At 34.3% G+C, this 15,706-nt stretch overlaps 3 protein-coding genes across 4 annotated transcripts; 2 read left to right on the top strand and 1 right to left on the bottom strand.

Annotated features, from left to right (window-relative positions):
- The first annotated feature begins 69 nt into the window (after positions 1–69).
- Positions 70–2,634, top strand: LOC140744202 (general odorant-binding protein 19d). 2 transcript variants are annotated; one of them, XM_073075823.1, is made up of 5 exons: positions 70–207; positions 649–825; positions 1,285–1,399; positions 1,808–1,893; positions 2,503–2,634. In XM_073075823.1, exons 1-5 carry the CDS (start codon positions 142–144, stop codon positions 2,518–2,520), a joined length of 462 nt encoding a protein of 153 aa, XP_072931924.1. In that variant the 5' UTR covers positions 70–141; the 3' UTR covers positions 2,521–2,634. The 2 variants fall into 2 exon arrangements, with proteins under 2 accessions (XP_072931924.1, XP_072931842.1); XM_073075741.1 differs by lacking the exon at positions 2,503–2,634 and having other exon boundaries at positions 1,808–2,476.
- Positions 2,635–5,037: 2,403 nt separating this feature from the next.
- Positions 5,038–8,407, bottom strand: Obp6 (odorant-binding protein 6). Its single transcript, XM_073075933.1, has 5 exons — positions 8,249–8,407; positions 7,485–7,658; positions 6,812–6,926; positions 6,027–6,112; positions 5,038–5,169 (listed from the first exon to the last, which is right to left on the bottom strand). The coding sequence occupies exons 1-5, from the start codon at positions 8,309–8,311 to the stop codon at positions 5,152–5,154; spliced, it is 456 nt and encodes a 151-aa protein (XP_072932034.1). The 5' UTR covers positions 8,312–8,407; the 3' UTR covers positions 5,038–5,151.
- Positions 8,408–11,951: 3,544 nt separating this feature from the next.
- On the top strand, positions 11,952–13,707 carry LOC140743781 (uncharacterized). Its single transcript, XM_073075396.1, has 2 exons — positions 11,952–12,226; positions 12,377–13,707. The coding sequence occupies exons 1-2, from the start codon at positions 12,094–12,096 to the stop codon at positions 13,666–13,668; spliced, it is 1,425 nt and encodes a 474-aa protein (XP_072931497.1). The 5' UTR covers positions 11,952–12,093; the 3' UTR covers positions 13,669–13,707.
- Positions 13,708–15,706: the final 1,999 nt, after the last annotated feature.

The raw sequence follows: 15,706 nt of genomic DNA, 5'->3' as shown, positions 1-15,706 counted from the left end.
AACAGGGTAACAAGCGAACAAAGTGCCTTCTCACATTAATTAACGATTAGTCTCTAGTATAAAACATGAAATCTGTGACAAAACATTCAATAACTCAAAACACTAGCGAAAAATACACAGCTTTGTGAATTTTTTTTCAATATGTTTGCTCCGACATTAGGATTGTGTTGTTTGTACTTTTTGGCTGTTACTCCGTTATTAACTTATGTAAGTTTAATATTTCTTGTGAAATTTCTTGCTCAGCATTTTTAATATATTAAAGAAGTAAAAGAGCATGCAGACCACCTGTAAAAACCCTCGATAAGATTAGATTTCTACCTGACGTTGGCAACAGATACGTTGCCTTCCCCTGAAGACTAAGTTGGAATGCCTCGGAAAATCATGTCTCCCTCACCACACCCATCAATCCGGAATATAGCAACGCTTTAAACTGCTATTATTAGGGGAAATTAGGTGTGGCGGTGGTGCCACCGGAGTCGAACTATAAAGGGTTCCACCACCACCTTAAAAAAATCAACGTAGACATCAAACTAGAAATGTAAACGGTAAATACAAAAACATAAAGAACAAAACGCGAATTGGAGCAACCTTTTTTTTATAAATGAAAAAGTAAATTATTGTTTTTATAATGATAATTCTCCGTTTTAGGCCATGACTGATGAACAAAAAACTAAAATCCACGAGGAATTCCAAGCTTTGGGCCTAGAATGTATGAAAGACCACGTTTTAACAGAAGATGATATTAAAAACTTACAGGCTCATAAAATAGCGACAGGCGAGAACGTCCCTTGCTTTTTAGCGTGTATGATGAAAAAAGCAGGCATTGTAAGTACATACATTTAACTCAGATTTTTTCACATTTTTTTCTTTTGTGCTAGTATTGGACGCAGCTCTGTTGTTTTATCTAAAATTTATTATTAATCCTTTTATTTACGTATTTTATGACTAAATTTTCCTTTCATGTGTATTTTTTACAAACTTTATTAACTTACCTAATTTTAATATTTGAGGGTCTGGATTTTAAACTATTTAAGGTAAACCGATTGAAATGAAATTTTGTAATTTAGTTTGGATGAAATATGGTAGATCAATTATTTTTATACACCTTAAGAAAAATACAAAAATCTTACTAAAAAACTTCTATTTATTTATACAAAAATACATTTAGCAAATACATATATTACAAATGTATGTAGTATATGGAATATTAATTTAAGGTATTAAATTAATATTCCAAATAATTTTAATTGTATTTTACCATCTTATCAATATATAATGTTTTAGATCGACGACAAAGGTATGTTACAAAACGACCAGGCACTTGAACAAGCTCAAAAATTCTTTGACAAAGAAGAAGAACTGGAAAAAGTTAAGGATTACCTCCACTCTTGTTCACATGGTAAGCACGAAGTATCTGTTACGGTAACAAAAACATAATTATCACAAAAAAAAATCTCGACTGCTTAAAAATATAACCTATCTCATCTACAGTTTAGACGAATCGAATGACATCTTAAATTAAATTAAAATCCGTCAAGCCGTTTGGACTGCAGGGCGTGCCAAAGAATGAGACACACATACTCTCAAATAACATTACACTCCACAGCCGAATAAAAATATGTAATTTTTGTAGTAACCTGAATGTAGTGTTAACGCCAAACTGCTAGTCCGCTCTGAAGTTGTTGCAAGCAGATGTAGTCATACAATTTGCTATGGCGACGCGATTCATTTCTATATTCAGAGCGGACTAGCAGTTATACGCGGACTATAAAAATGTTAAAGATTTTCTGTTTAATTTATTTTACAGTAAATTCCGAACCAGTGACCGACGGCGAAAAGGGATGTGATCGTGCTTTCTTATCTTACAAGTGCATGATGGAAAATGCTTCACAGGTATACTACAAATTTCTCATTAAAAAATTGGAAAACAGGGATCTCTTAATGGCAAGGGCCTAACTAAGCTACACACATAACTCGAAAATTCAGACGTGCCTGGGATCGAACCTTAGATCAGATTGAGAAGCTGAGGTTCTAACTACTAGGCTATCACTTCTTTTTTCCTTGTAGTTCCGAGACTGACTAGAATAGGGTTACGGTATCCCCTGCCGTCCTTCCGGGGTTGCGGGCAGCAAGAGTGGCAGCTCGAACCGTCCAGTAAGCGACCCTGGGAAGGACGGCGGTATGTGTGGTCGCATACCGTCGTAAGCACCAGATGATGTGGGAGCCCGGTCGAGGCATCACGTTTGGAGGACTCCGGTTGTGTACCGTCGGAGATCCCAGAGTTCTCCGATAAGCGTTGAGGACGGCCACCGGGGGGGTTTTAGTGCGGTAAAAATCCCACATAACCCGTCGTCGCTCCCACGTCTTCGGGTAACTTTTGAAGGTTTCTGCCTCGTAAAGAAAAAAATAGGCTATCACTTCTTTATTCTTTCTAATTTCGTACCTTCTCTGTTGTTATTATTATACATATTTAGCTCTAATTGTAAATGAATTGTGTTTCAGTTCGGCTTTGAAATGTAATGCTACTTTTAAGACAAGCTAACCAGCTTCAAGGAGGAACTGGCATATCAAGTGATTTACACCGCATGGCTATAAATTGATAACATTATTTTTAGATGATTTTTAATAAATAAATGTATTTGGCAATAAACTTGAAGTTTTATTTATACATAGTATTAAACACACATAAGATTTCACAAATACAATACCATCACACCATCACCACCATTAGTACAGTACACAATTATCTACTAATTTGTCACACTTCCTTTACAAAAGATATTGCAAAAATCAGATGATAATTATTTATGACTCAAAATAAGACTGGATATTAAAAAAATGTAATATTATTGTTTAGAAAACTAAAAACCGCTCCAAAATCGCACAAAGAAAATCGTGAATCTTGACGATCCTGATGAGGACAATGGGACAAAATTATTAAAATTCAAAAATTTTACTTTGACGTTCAAAATGGGTAAAAATCGAGTTCGAACACTCCGTTATATAGCCCGATACATAGATACATACAGTAATCATTTATAAACGACGTCAAATCGATATTCCATCATTATGCGGTCTATATATGAATCAGTGTGACATGATTGTACCAAAAGGAATATGTACATGTACTTCTTTCGAAAAACGTACCAACATGTTAAGTTACCCATTTTTAGAAATAGTTTTGTTACGCTAGCTAATAGAACAAGATATTAGAGATAACAGTCAAGATAAAGTTAACTGCCCGTGGCGAGAACGGAAGCTAAATAGCTACCCAATGAGGTCAAAAAGTGGTTATTGCGCTTATAATTTAAGCGCTTAATAATAATTTTTCAGCGAATACATAAATTATCAAGGATTTGTTGAACACTTATAGTGCAAATAAACATAAATAATCTGCACTACTAACATATTTATTGTTTGTCAAGAGACCTACTTTACCGAGGCGTTCCAACTTAGTCTTTAGGGGTAGCGGCGCATTTATGGCCGACCTCAGCTAGGAATATCTAATCATAACTTGGGGTGGGGTTGATTACAGATGTCCATAGGCATGGACTGCATCCTCGTCTATTACTCCTATATTATAAAAAAAAGTCCTATAATAGCAATGTTAAGCGCCGGTATCTTCTTAGTTTGAGAGATTCAGCGGAATATCTTTGGCTAATTTGTCTCTAATATTAGTGTTAGTTACCTTTTTAGATTTTATGCGTCCATGAGTGGTAGTAACACGAGCTATGCGACGGTTTTATACTTCTTATCTATTTTAATTTACCTTTTAATTTACCTATACATAAGAATAATACATATTTCTGTTGTCGACATTAGAAGATGAGTTTCAAGTTTTAAATGCACTAAGCGTTACTCTAAGCGCAGAATAGCTTAAACTAAATATACTTTTACGTAAAAAAACCAACCCAATTAAAATGACCTAACCAAAATGCAATAACATACAAGGCAGGTATAATATAGATTTTGGATCGTAAAGATCCCATACAGTGAGTTTGGGGTTTGATCCCCGGCCAGACAAATGTCACAACAACTAACGTAGATTTATTTCTGAGTCTGAGTGTTTTGGTTTTCATCACTGTCCATGTTATCCTTGATATAAGAACAATCTTAATGTGGAGCTAAGGGTGTAGGAAGTGTGTGATATTTTAGACAATCACATCCTAGTACAATCGGAAGTTATTTTGTTTTTTTATAATATAAGAGTAGCAGATGAGCATGCAGTCCACCTGCTGGTAAGTGGCTACTGCCGCCCATGGACATCTTTAATCAACCCCAGATAGGATTACATATTCCTACCTGAGGTCGGCCACAGATGCGCCGCTACCCCTGAGGACTAAGCTGGAACGCCTCGGAAAAGTCTGTCTCCCTTACTACACACTTCAACGGAACACAGCAGCGCCTAACACTACTGTTATTAGGTAGAAATAGGTGTGGCGGTGGTGCCGCCGGAGTCGAACCACAAAGGGTTCTACCACCTTCTAGTAGGTACTCATATCCAAGCAAAAGATCATCGCAGATGCGAAAAAACAAGTGTAATTATTATACAAGGTTACCTTTAGACCAGAGGTTAGACCAGAGTTATGCAAGCACTCGTTGTCTAAAGGCCTTCTACAAATATCCGAAAAAAAAAATTCAAACAAAAATCTGAAATTAAGTTACAATCAAATCAATTTGCTTTGTAAATATTGTGTGTTTTAAAGGTTATAAATAGAATTCCTTGTGGTTCATGTTCGTAGTAACCAAGTGAACTGCATGCTTCCTTGCTGAATAAATTGCATGCATAACTGACTGCTCTTGATACTACAATAGTCGCTAAAATAGCTAGCTACACAGGTAGAGGTACGAATGAGTCTCAAAAAGCCCAATGAGGAACTAAGCAATACTAATACATATCAAGTATTTTTTACAAGTTTAGATTACAAAACGGTCGATGTTTTCATTTGTTATTTCTATAAAAATCGAAAAATGTATATTAATTCGAAAGTAATAAACATGTGAGTGACACAAAAGTTAAAGGAATTAAACACCTAGTTTTTCAAATAAGATTACTTTATTTTACAATTTAAACAACAAAACACAAATAAACGATTAAGATATTAGAATAGGAAAACAGGAATTGTCAATCTTTTTTGCCGAGTTCATTCTTCAGGGGGCGCCGGGAAACTGAAAATAAAAACCTTGTGTTAGAATAAAACTATAAAATCTATTATTAGTCATTAGCATTATACTTTTGGCGTTATATATTTATCATCTTATATAATAACAAATTACTGATGTTGTCCGAGAGTATTATTTAGTTTTCCATTGGCCAAATAATGAATTGGGGGCGATTGGCCTTTGTTGGTCATGATGTTATACTTTTTTGGTCATTTGTTTTTAATTGCATTACTCTGTTATCCATTGGTTTTTTGTGAATTAGGTAATATAAAGATACCTACTTATTTATTTATTTAATATTTATGTACACACAATGGTTAGTGCCATACTTGGACCTAATGGGGAACGACATTTTATGATCTTGTGCGGTTTCTTATCTACGTGATTACTGCGACTATTTAATATCAAGTTAATTACAAATGCAAAATCGATTAAACTCTAGTAATATAAATTAAGGCGTCCCACGCACAGTGTTAAATTTATTTCCAAAGTTGCTTGAGAATAAAAAAATGGTTATTATCATTTACTTTAAGCTTGGAGAACTTTGATGTGCGTGACGTGAGAAAACCTTCATACCTTACATTTCTCCATAACTTTGAGGGCGTGTAAAGTCTACTCTGTCACCGTGGGCTATGTTCGGAGCTCTTTTTTTAAATTATATATCTACTTATCTAGAACCCGTCTCTTGCTATGTTAGTCCGTAAAAGGACCCTATGAGGCGATCATTTAAGCCTCAAAGGTGTCGAACGCGATTGTTATCATCTTTATAGAGAACCACTATTTGATATAAAGTTGGTTACAGTTGTCTTTGACCTTCAGTGACTTCATCTGGTGAACTTCAATCGTATAAAACAATTACATACCTTTCCCTTCAAGGGCATGTAGCATTCGATCATCAATGTGGCTCTTTCACAACCCTTATCTCCGTCATTGACAGCTTGCTCGTTTACTAAAAAAACAAATATTATACATTTATTTTAATTCTGAACGCAGAATAGATTAGTGCCAACATAAGAACAACCCTATGAATTTAAAGGTGGTAGAACTCTTCTTGGCACATCTACGCAGACAATAACAATAGTATTAAGCTGTACTGTGATTTGGTTTGAAGGGTAAAGAAGAGTACACTTATCCTAGGGATCCCGACTCAGTCCTCAAGGGTTGCAACGTAGCAGATTCCGAGCTCAGGTAGGACTCAGTTCTTATAGCAGCAATTACTATTTTAACCACGTTTAATAAGGTGGACTAGGGTGCTTTACGTCTGATTTTTCGGATTTCTCTGATCTAATCGTCGTTAACCCATTACTGGCTCACTGCTGGGCAGACTGGGCACGAATGGCTGCTCTCAGAATGAGAGGGGTTTAGAAAATAGTCTACTGTGATGGGCAAGTGTGAATTATTTCATACATATTCATTCATACGCCTTTTAAAACTGTTATAAACTCTCGAGTGGGTAAGCTTTCTTACGATGTTTCCTCTGCTCTTATAAAATTTGTCATACGCACATACCTTTGAAAAATCAAAAATGAGTGCCTGGGGCTTCAACCTCAGATCCCACCGAGACACCGAGATTCCACCGCTAAACTATCACTGCTCCCTGATCACTTAAAAAGTTTTTATGATAATAAGTAAGATTATATAATCATACCGGAGGAGCAAGTGTGGATGACTTCCAAGGCTTTCTTTTGCTCTTCACCGTCGTTTAAGAACTTCGTGGTAAGCTCAGTCGCCTTTTCTTCATCAAACTGACCTTTGCTATCGAACTGTAGGTAAAAATAACGTATTCGTTACATAGACTTGTATTCATATACATATTAACAAAATGTAAATTTATTTAGTGTTTTGAAATACAGCATTTGTATACAGCTTTAACTTTTTATGAAGAGAATCAAATAAATTTGTACAGGTCTTGGCATAACCAGAAGAACCCCTATTTTGAAAAAACATAGGTTTTGCGGCTACTGATAAAATGTGTGGCAATCCATAGCCTGGTTGATTAATATTAACGAGTATGCAAAGATACCGTTGTATAAGACGTAAGTAGTGATATGGTTCCTGAGATCTAAAGTATAAAGAACAAAGTGTTTTTTTTCTCTAGTGAAGCATGACAAATAAACTCAAATATCTCAGAACGTACGAATTACAATATATCATAATTATTGAATAGTAAATTGTCGAAAGTGTAAAAAAATATTGTAATAATAATTAGTAATCGCCATTTTACAAGTGCCAAAAAAACACTCCTAGGCACTTTCTTGTTGTTGTTGTTGTGTTACATGTTGTTTATATGAAATTTTGATAAGATAAAAAACGTTACTCACAATTCCCACTTTCTTAAAGACGCACGATATGAGACAAGGGTTCAGGTCCTTCAAAGTGCCAGCTTCCTTGGCTGCCTTGATCTCCTCCTCAGTCACTCCATAGTCCTTTCCGCACTCCGCCAAGAAAGGAAGGACTAAAGCCTTAATTGCACCTTTTTCTTCATCTGATAGCCCCTGGAGTTCATAATAAAATATATGATGATCAAAGTAAGCGTGGTGTGATAATAAAGTAACCGTAGTGTAAAGTAAAGTTCGATACCAGTCAGGCAAATTGTGTCGATTTATACATAAATACTACAGCATTGAAAATCCTAAAGCTATACGGTCTATAAAATCATTTTTACGAAAATTTATTTGGAGTTTTTATATAAAGAAGAAGAAGGTTGGTTAGTGGTTCTATGAGTCAATTAATAATAATGATATTTTTGCATGCTGTGAGGACTAATTTGGAAAGCCTTATGTGCTTTAACAGTCATCATCAACCCATTACTGTCCCACTGCTGGGCCCGGGTCTCCTTTCACAATGAGAAGGATTAGGCCATAGTCCATGGCCATAGAAGTATAGGGTTGATGTCAACATAGACAAAATTTTACTACCTTCGCATACGTACGTAAAAAGACAAAAAAAAATACTACAAAGGAATTAATGGCCGAAAAAACAAATTGTAAACGAAAAAAAAAAACATTAAATGTAGGTACCTTAAAATCACATAAGGATAAGAAAATTTTAATTGTCAATAGAAAATAGAACTCAGAATACATACGTTGACACTAGTTAGGCCAATAGCCAACACTGCACACAAGACAAAAGACCGAAAACCTAACATTTTTAAATACTTTTTAAAATTATTTTATTTGAACAATACTGCTTGCTCCTTGGTTTAAACTTATCTGTCCTGGCGTGGGTAAGCCGACATTTTATATACAAATGCCCGGCCCCAAGCAATTTTTTCCCTCAGATAATTATCCAACTTCACACTATGCAGTGTGTATATAAAAACGGCGCGTAATTTCTACCGTTTGTTATTAGCTTTTTATTTCAGCCATTTTCCTCGTAAACGAATGACTTGTTGAATGTTTTGTTAAATTAACGAATAGGTTGACTTATCTTTTAGATACCTGTAAACATACAATGATGGTAATTAATATGCCAAAATGATTTATTAGTCAACAATACGTAGATAAACCATAAGATGTTTGTCTCCATTTCTTGTGGACAATCTTCAGCAGCGTCCCTATAGCAACTGTAAAATGGGGTTTTCTTTACTGGTTTTTGAGAAATAGTTACACCATGACCCAGAAAGTATAAACAGCTAGAAGAAACTGATGATTTTTCTAGATTTAATCTCTTGATATACCTCACCTCATGTAGCCTAAAAGAAGAGAGGTAAAAGTACAGTACGAGGCCTACATCTTACTGATTTAATGTTTAAATTAGATTCATTATAAAATTTTTACTATACCAACAAACAAATTGATTACAAATTTTAGTAGAAAAATATTAAGCGAGTCAGTCATTGATTGAGTACCAATCGCATTTTTTGCTACTTGCATGGAATTGTTATGTTAAAATGCAAATATTCACCACGGCCAAAAATATGCATGTAAAGTCGCTGGTCACATCTAGTATAACAATATTATTTATTTTACATATAAATGTATTTATATATTTTATTGTATCTTCAACACGTTCGATTTAATTAGTTACTTCAACGCTATTTTGATCTACCGCTAAGATATTGAATAAAGCTTGACAAAAAACAAAGTATTTTTCCCATACAAATAAATGAACTGTCATTTATATAAAATATTGATACCCAATCGGTGATGCCCAGAATAGAGCTACAAAAACTAAAATATTGTGTTCTAATCATTCAAAATGAAGTATTTCAATTTCGTATTGATTTTATCTTTCTTCTGCAACAGGCAATTGTACTCGTTATTAAAAATTAATCTATCCAATTTTTGTCTACCAAAGATCGAAATTTGAAAATCCCTAGTAGAAATAAGATGTCAAAAATCAATCTTTAGGCAGGACACTGTATGGGTTCATTGTTCATTATAGTAATATCTGGCCAAAATAAGCCCAAACCCATATAACTAACCCATATAACCCTACTCTTGCTAATGTTGTTTTTATATCAAAAAGGGGCATTTTATTTAAGGCAGTTTGTGTGTTCTTCTCAGATAACTTATGCAAATTAGCGTCATTATAAGTGTCATTTGAATTAACTTATATCAAAAACTTTAAAAGTTCGATGTTGTTTTAAATGTAATGTGATTTTCTATCTCATTTTAACTCATACAAAGTGCAGCATATATATCTCTTTCTACTTCTCACAAAACTTAGTTTATGTTAATTTCGGTACATTAAAAAAGTAAAATAAAACGTTTTTTCTCGGTGTCAACGTTGTAATTTTGCAGGTCAATGTATATACAGTATGAAGAGTTAAATAAGCAATAGAAAAATAAAATTCCAAAATTGATTCCCTTCTTTTAAATTGTGGTACAATATCTGGTTTACAAAAAATATTAAAATTATTTAATTACAGAAATTATTGAAATCAGATAAAAACTACGTACGTACGTCTAGAAACTTGATGCAACGTAGCGACTTTTTACTAACCAACAAAAATATCTCTACATTACATATTATTATAAAATAAATATTTTTCTGATAAAGTTAGCGTTCTTTACCGATGTTTTAGACTTATCTAGATTTCTTCTCGATAAATCAACATAATTCAGACTTTTAACTATTTTTAGGTTAGATTTTTAAACAACCTGTACACTTGTTTGATATACACTTGTTTTGCGTTCTCAAAAACCTGTAGTCCATTAGTCCTGTTATTCAATAACACTTAAATATTCTGGTATCAATGACCGAAAGGTGAAATATCTCCCATTTATATTTCCCTTACCACACCAAACATTATTCTAAAATGATTTTCTTCACGATCTGATAAAAGAATCAAGTGAAGGTCTCCACCACCAAGGGTTCTCCAACCCTTTGTGGTTTGTGACCGGCGGCACCACCGCCACACCTATTTCTACCTAATAACAGCAGTGTCAAAAGCTGCTGTGCTCTGGTTTGAAAGGTGTGGTAAAGGAGACATACATATATAATGCGTTACAGCTTAGGTCTCAGGGGTAGGGGTAGGGGATAAGGTTGATTACAGATATCCATGGGCGGCAGTAGCCACTTACATCAGGTGGACTGCATACTTGTCTGCTTATGTTATAAAAAGGGTACCTATCTCCGCCCTGATACTCTTAGTCGCGAGACGGCCTTTACTCCATAATTGGACGGTTAATATTTCACAATATTTAATAGGTAGTATATAGATTATATAGGCACTTCATGCCTCTGTTTAAGAAGTCATCATCATCAACAACACGTTTTTGTCCCACTGCTGGGCACGGGTCTCCTCTCAAAGTGAGAAGGATTAGGCCATATTCCACCGCGCTGGCCAAGTGCGTATTGGTAGACTTCACATACCTTTGAGATTTTCTTTTAATAAATCTCTCAGATATAAAGGTTTCCTCACGATGTTTTCTTCACCGTTTAAGCAAGTGATAATTAATTTCTAATACGCACATAACTTTGAAAAGCGGTCAGAGAATCTCGGACCCCTCGATCGAGAGGCCGACTTAACCATTATCCCTGTTTAAGAGTTATCAGGGAATAATCAAACTAAACATATCCCTATTTACAAACATGATAGATGTAGGTATTAATTACATTGTAATCCTGAGTTAGCTAATAGCTCCGCCGATCAACTATAGAATCTTAAAATAAACCAGTTTACTCGGAATAAACAAATCACAATACAAAGTTCATCGCATTTCAAAGAACGGCCAAAGCAAAGTCCATGGTCGATGTTCTCAGAATAAAGTTGCAATTACGTTATATATTTTATTGTCTCTACCACAAACCGATTAAACATAATGTATTCGTTTACATATTGTGTCAATATATATATTTTTTTTTTTTTAATATAAGAACATACGAATCCTAAAAGGTATATAGGTATCACATTTCTGTATAACTCCAGATAACATAGTGTACATAGGCCCCTTGAAACAAAAATCAATTCGGTAGGCATCGATATACTACTAATAAAGACGTGTCATTGTCGGTAGGGCAAGATAATCAGTGATCATGTCTGTATGACTTGATTAATGAAAAATGTCATAACAGTTTCTTACGGTTTAATTATTTTTTCAGGCGTACATTTTTAAACACGTATTTTATTTTTATTTTATTTACTCTTTATTGTCCATGTTAAAAACAATGTGGTACAAAAGGCGGACTTAATGCTAAATAGCATTAACGTATCGTGTCGGACAAATAGTATGTAGACTGTAACCTACAAACCTCCTTCTATCTCTATATCGAAAACCTAATATTTGAGATGAAAAAGAAAAAATGTCAGTTAGGATGTCATGTTAATGATATATAGTGCCACCAACTTTTCTGTTCAGTAGACAAATCTGGAACTAAAACAAAGCCGACCGCCATTTTGAAATGTCATTCCGCTGTCAATTCTTTGAAGTGTGAGTGCTCTTTGTTTTTCGATTCGAATATAATTGTAATAAGTGATTAAAAATGCCTAAGCCTCTCAAAAGTGATGCACGGGTCATTATTTTAAAGGTTTTAGATTTCATGAGGGAAGAAAAACGCCTGCTAGCTCCGAAAATACCGTTTGAGAAAGTGACAGAACGCGTCGCAGCTGCGACAGGTTAGTGTTGCTATGAAGTGTTGATAGTTAATTAATAGAAAGTCCCGCGTAAATATTTCAGTTATTTTATTTTACTTAGTTAAAGTGTTACTGAGTATTTTTGGTAGTAAATGTTTTTTTATACTTCATGTATTTATATTTTTGCTACAGGAGTAAGCGAACGATTTGTTTACAAGCTCATGAATGAAAAGAAAAAAGCTGAAGAAAGTAATGTCAAACTATCTACTCCCGGTAAGAATAGAGAAAGAAAAACAGGAAAATTGGACATTGATGATTTTGACATTGGCGTCATACGGAGAAAAATTCATGAATTTTATTCATTTAGGAAAGAAATTCCGACTATACCAAAATTATTAAACATACTTAGAGAAGAAATTGATTTCTCTGCAAAACGTGAAACACTTAGAAAACTGCTGCATAAAATAGGATTTCGTTTTAAAAAAACTAAAACAAATAGAAAAGTGCTATGTGAGCGTAATGACATAACTGCGTGGAGGGCTGCATACTTACAAAAAATTCGTGAGAATGAGTCTGGAGAAAAAAAACCCGTCGTTTATTTAGATGAGACCTATATACACTCATCTCACTCAACTGACAAATGTTGGCAAGGCCCAGATGTTGAAGGTGATTTGGAGCCAGTATCAAAAGGGAATAGGTGGATTATAGTTCATGCAGGAGGCGAAGAAGGTTTTGTAGAGAATGCTCTTCTTGTGTTTAAATCAAACACTAAGAGCGGTGACTACCATGATGAAATGAATAATGATAATTTTAAAAGATGGACTATTAAGAAATTGCTGCCGAACCTGCATAAGCATACTCTTATAGTGATGGACAATGCCCCCTATCACAGCATTTGTGTTAATAAATGTCCCAATTCAAACCACACTAAGGCTGTCATGCAATTGTGGCTGAGGGAGAGAAATATAGAATTTTCTGAGCAAATGACGAAACCTCAACTGCAAGAATTAATAAAGCGTAATAAACCAGCTCCTGAATATGAAATAGATAATCTATTAAAAAGTCATGACCATTCTGTTCTCAGGTTACCGCCATACCACTGTGATTTGAACCCAATCGAGATGGTTTGGAGTTCAATGAAGAGAAATGTCGCTGAGCGAAATGTTGGTAAATCTAGTGCTGAAATGCCCCAGTTAATTCAGAATGCATTCGATAAAATAACAAAAGAAGAGTGGAAAAACCATTGTCACCACGTAAAAAGAATTGAAGAAAAATACAGGAACAATGATGGATATTTAGAAGAACCATTCATTATTAAGTTGCATAGTGATAGCGAAAGCGATTCAAGTGACTCTGATGACGAATTATGTAAATCACTTGGCACAGGCACCTCAGGCGCATCGTCATTATTTCGCTCAGGGATGTCTGGTGTGGAGCCCCTCGAAGTTAGAGATCATGACCATAATTATTTTTATAAAATATAAATTTTATTTTTATAAAATATAAATAATTATAGTTAATAATTCTGGACTTTTTATTTTTCCTGTCCTAGAATATCATTTAAGAATTAAAATTTGACATTATTAACCTAATTCTTTTTTTTAGGATGTTTACGAAGGTTATTTATCTTTTTAAATATTTTTTACATATTTTATCTAGTAAAAATCATAGGTCTCAAAGTTGTTGAGCTCCCTCTTCAGTAGGCAAATATAATTATATGGTAACATTGGACGCTGCACTAGCGACCCTGTCAACTGAACAGATAAGTTGGTGGCACTATATACGAAAATTAATATTTTATCATTTTTATTTCTCTTATTATTCGCTTACTTTCGCTTCTCAATTGTAATAAATAAATCTATAGAATATAGTGTGTCGGTAAATCATCTCGGAGTATCATTTCCAACGACACACCACTACACGTCCTATGTAGTATGTTTACAATGTTTATTGATGTTTCCCAAGTCAGTCGCAGACATTTGCTGTATCTTCAAGATATTGTTTGTATATAATGTATGTAGATATAAATGGGGCCCTCATCATTGCTCGCCACTACACATCAGTAATCTAAAACCTTATATAAAATGTTTGGACTATGCTTCACATCTCCCTTCATATTCCGTAATGTCCGTAATACTATAATATTTCAATAACTATGATTCTCGCTGATCTAGCCCGGATTCGCACATCCTGTGTGTAAAATTTTAGTTCACCCTGAATACTTCCGAAATACGTTTAATCTAATAAGAACCGTTTCAATTTTTTAAACGAAGCCATCACGAAGACGCTGCTTTCTCTATAAATGTAAGATCATACTTTTATGCCTAACAAGAACAAGCCTAGATAGGAAAAACACTTAAGTATAAGAGATATGCCATTTAAGTCCTCAGGAGTAGCATATATATCAATATCAATGTCAATGTCTGTGAAGAGAGTTTGTGGCTTTGTGGCCATTTAGCGGCTCAGTGCAAGCTCGTTAACTATTTCTTTACCAAATTTTTTTCGACAAGATATTTTGATATTTTTAAGAGAACAGTTTTCAAATTTCACTCAGACTTTTTTTCAGAAAAAATATCCGCCCATGTCACTCATAAAATCTCTACTTTTACGAGTAATTCCCTTCAAAATCGGTCCAGCCATCTCCAACATTAATACAGTCATACACAATCATATTGTAAAAAAGATATTCAGTTTTTATTTTTAGTACGTGTTTTATTTGAAATCTCATTCGCGATCTTTAAGGCCTTGATATAATTATTGACCGTCAGTCTAGTTCATAATTACCAGACCTGGCTATTATACTAGCGATGGAATCGTGATAATGCATAATCATGCAACAATGGTCAGCTTTGATTTATGTAACCACATATGTTATTATACCTGCAATAATATTTTTATGAGCACATACCGACAACTTGGTCGCATTCAACAATATAATTCACAATATATAAATATTATTAATACTTATTCAACCATCTGGATTTATTCTAAATTCCGTTAGTAAATTCCATTTTTAACCGACTTCAAAAAAGGAGGAGGTTTCTCAATTCGACCGTATATATATATATTTTTTTTTTATTAACCGACTTCAAAAAGGAGGTGGTTATCAATTCGGCCGGTATATTTTTTTATTTATGTACACGAATTACTCCGCCGTTAGTGGTAGTAATAATTATTTTTTTATTGTGTAGAGACGAGCTGGAAGTTGGTCCCATTTAAATATGGTTAGGATGGAAAATGAGGGGAGACTATGTAAACCATAGCGTGTCACACATACCCTGCCATATTGCATAACACCCTAGCGCTACTCTATCTCCTATTAAGCCTTTTTTTTAGAAGTATCAGGCATGTAGGTTTCTCCACGAATTTCTCCTTCATTGTTATAGCACGGTATAATTAGTTGGTAATAATAAACGTAATTCGAAATATCAGATATACGTGAATGGGAATCGTACCTCCAATTCAAATTTCGAAACACTTGGCTGCTACCAAGTAGAAATTATCTAATTTTATTATTTTCTA

This window comes from Epargyreus clarus, unplaced genomic scaffold, assembly GCF_041222505.1.
Source record: "Epargyreus clarus isolate Ecla_fem2 unplaced genomic scaffold, WU_Ecla_fem_2.2 ptg000001l, whole genome shotgun sequence".
NCBI lineage: Eukaryota > Metazoa > Arthropoda > Insecta > Lepidoptera > Hesperiidae > Epargyreus > Epargyreus clarus.
Note: the sequence above shows the minus strand (reverse complement) of the source record. Positions and strands in the feature narration are given on the sequence as shown.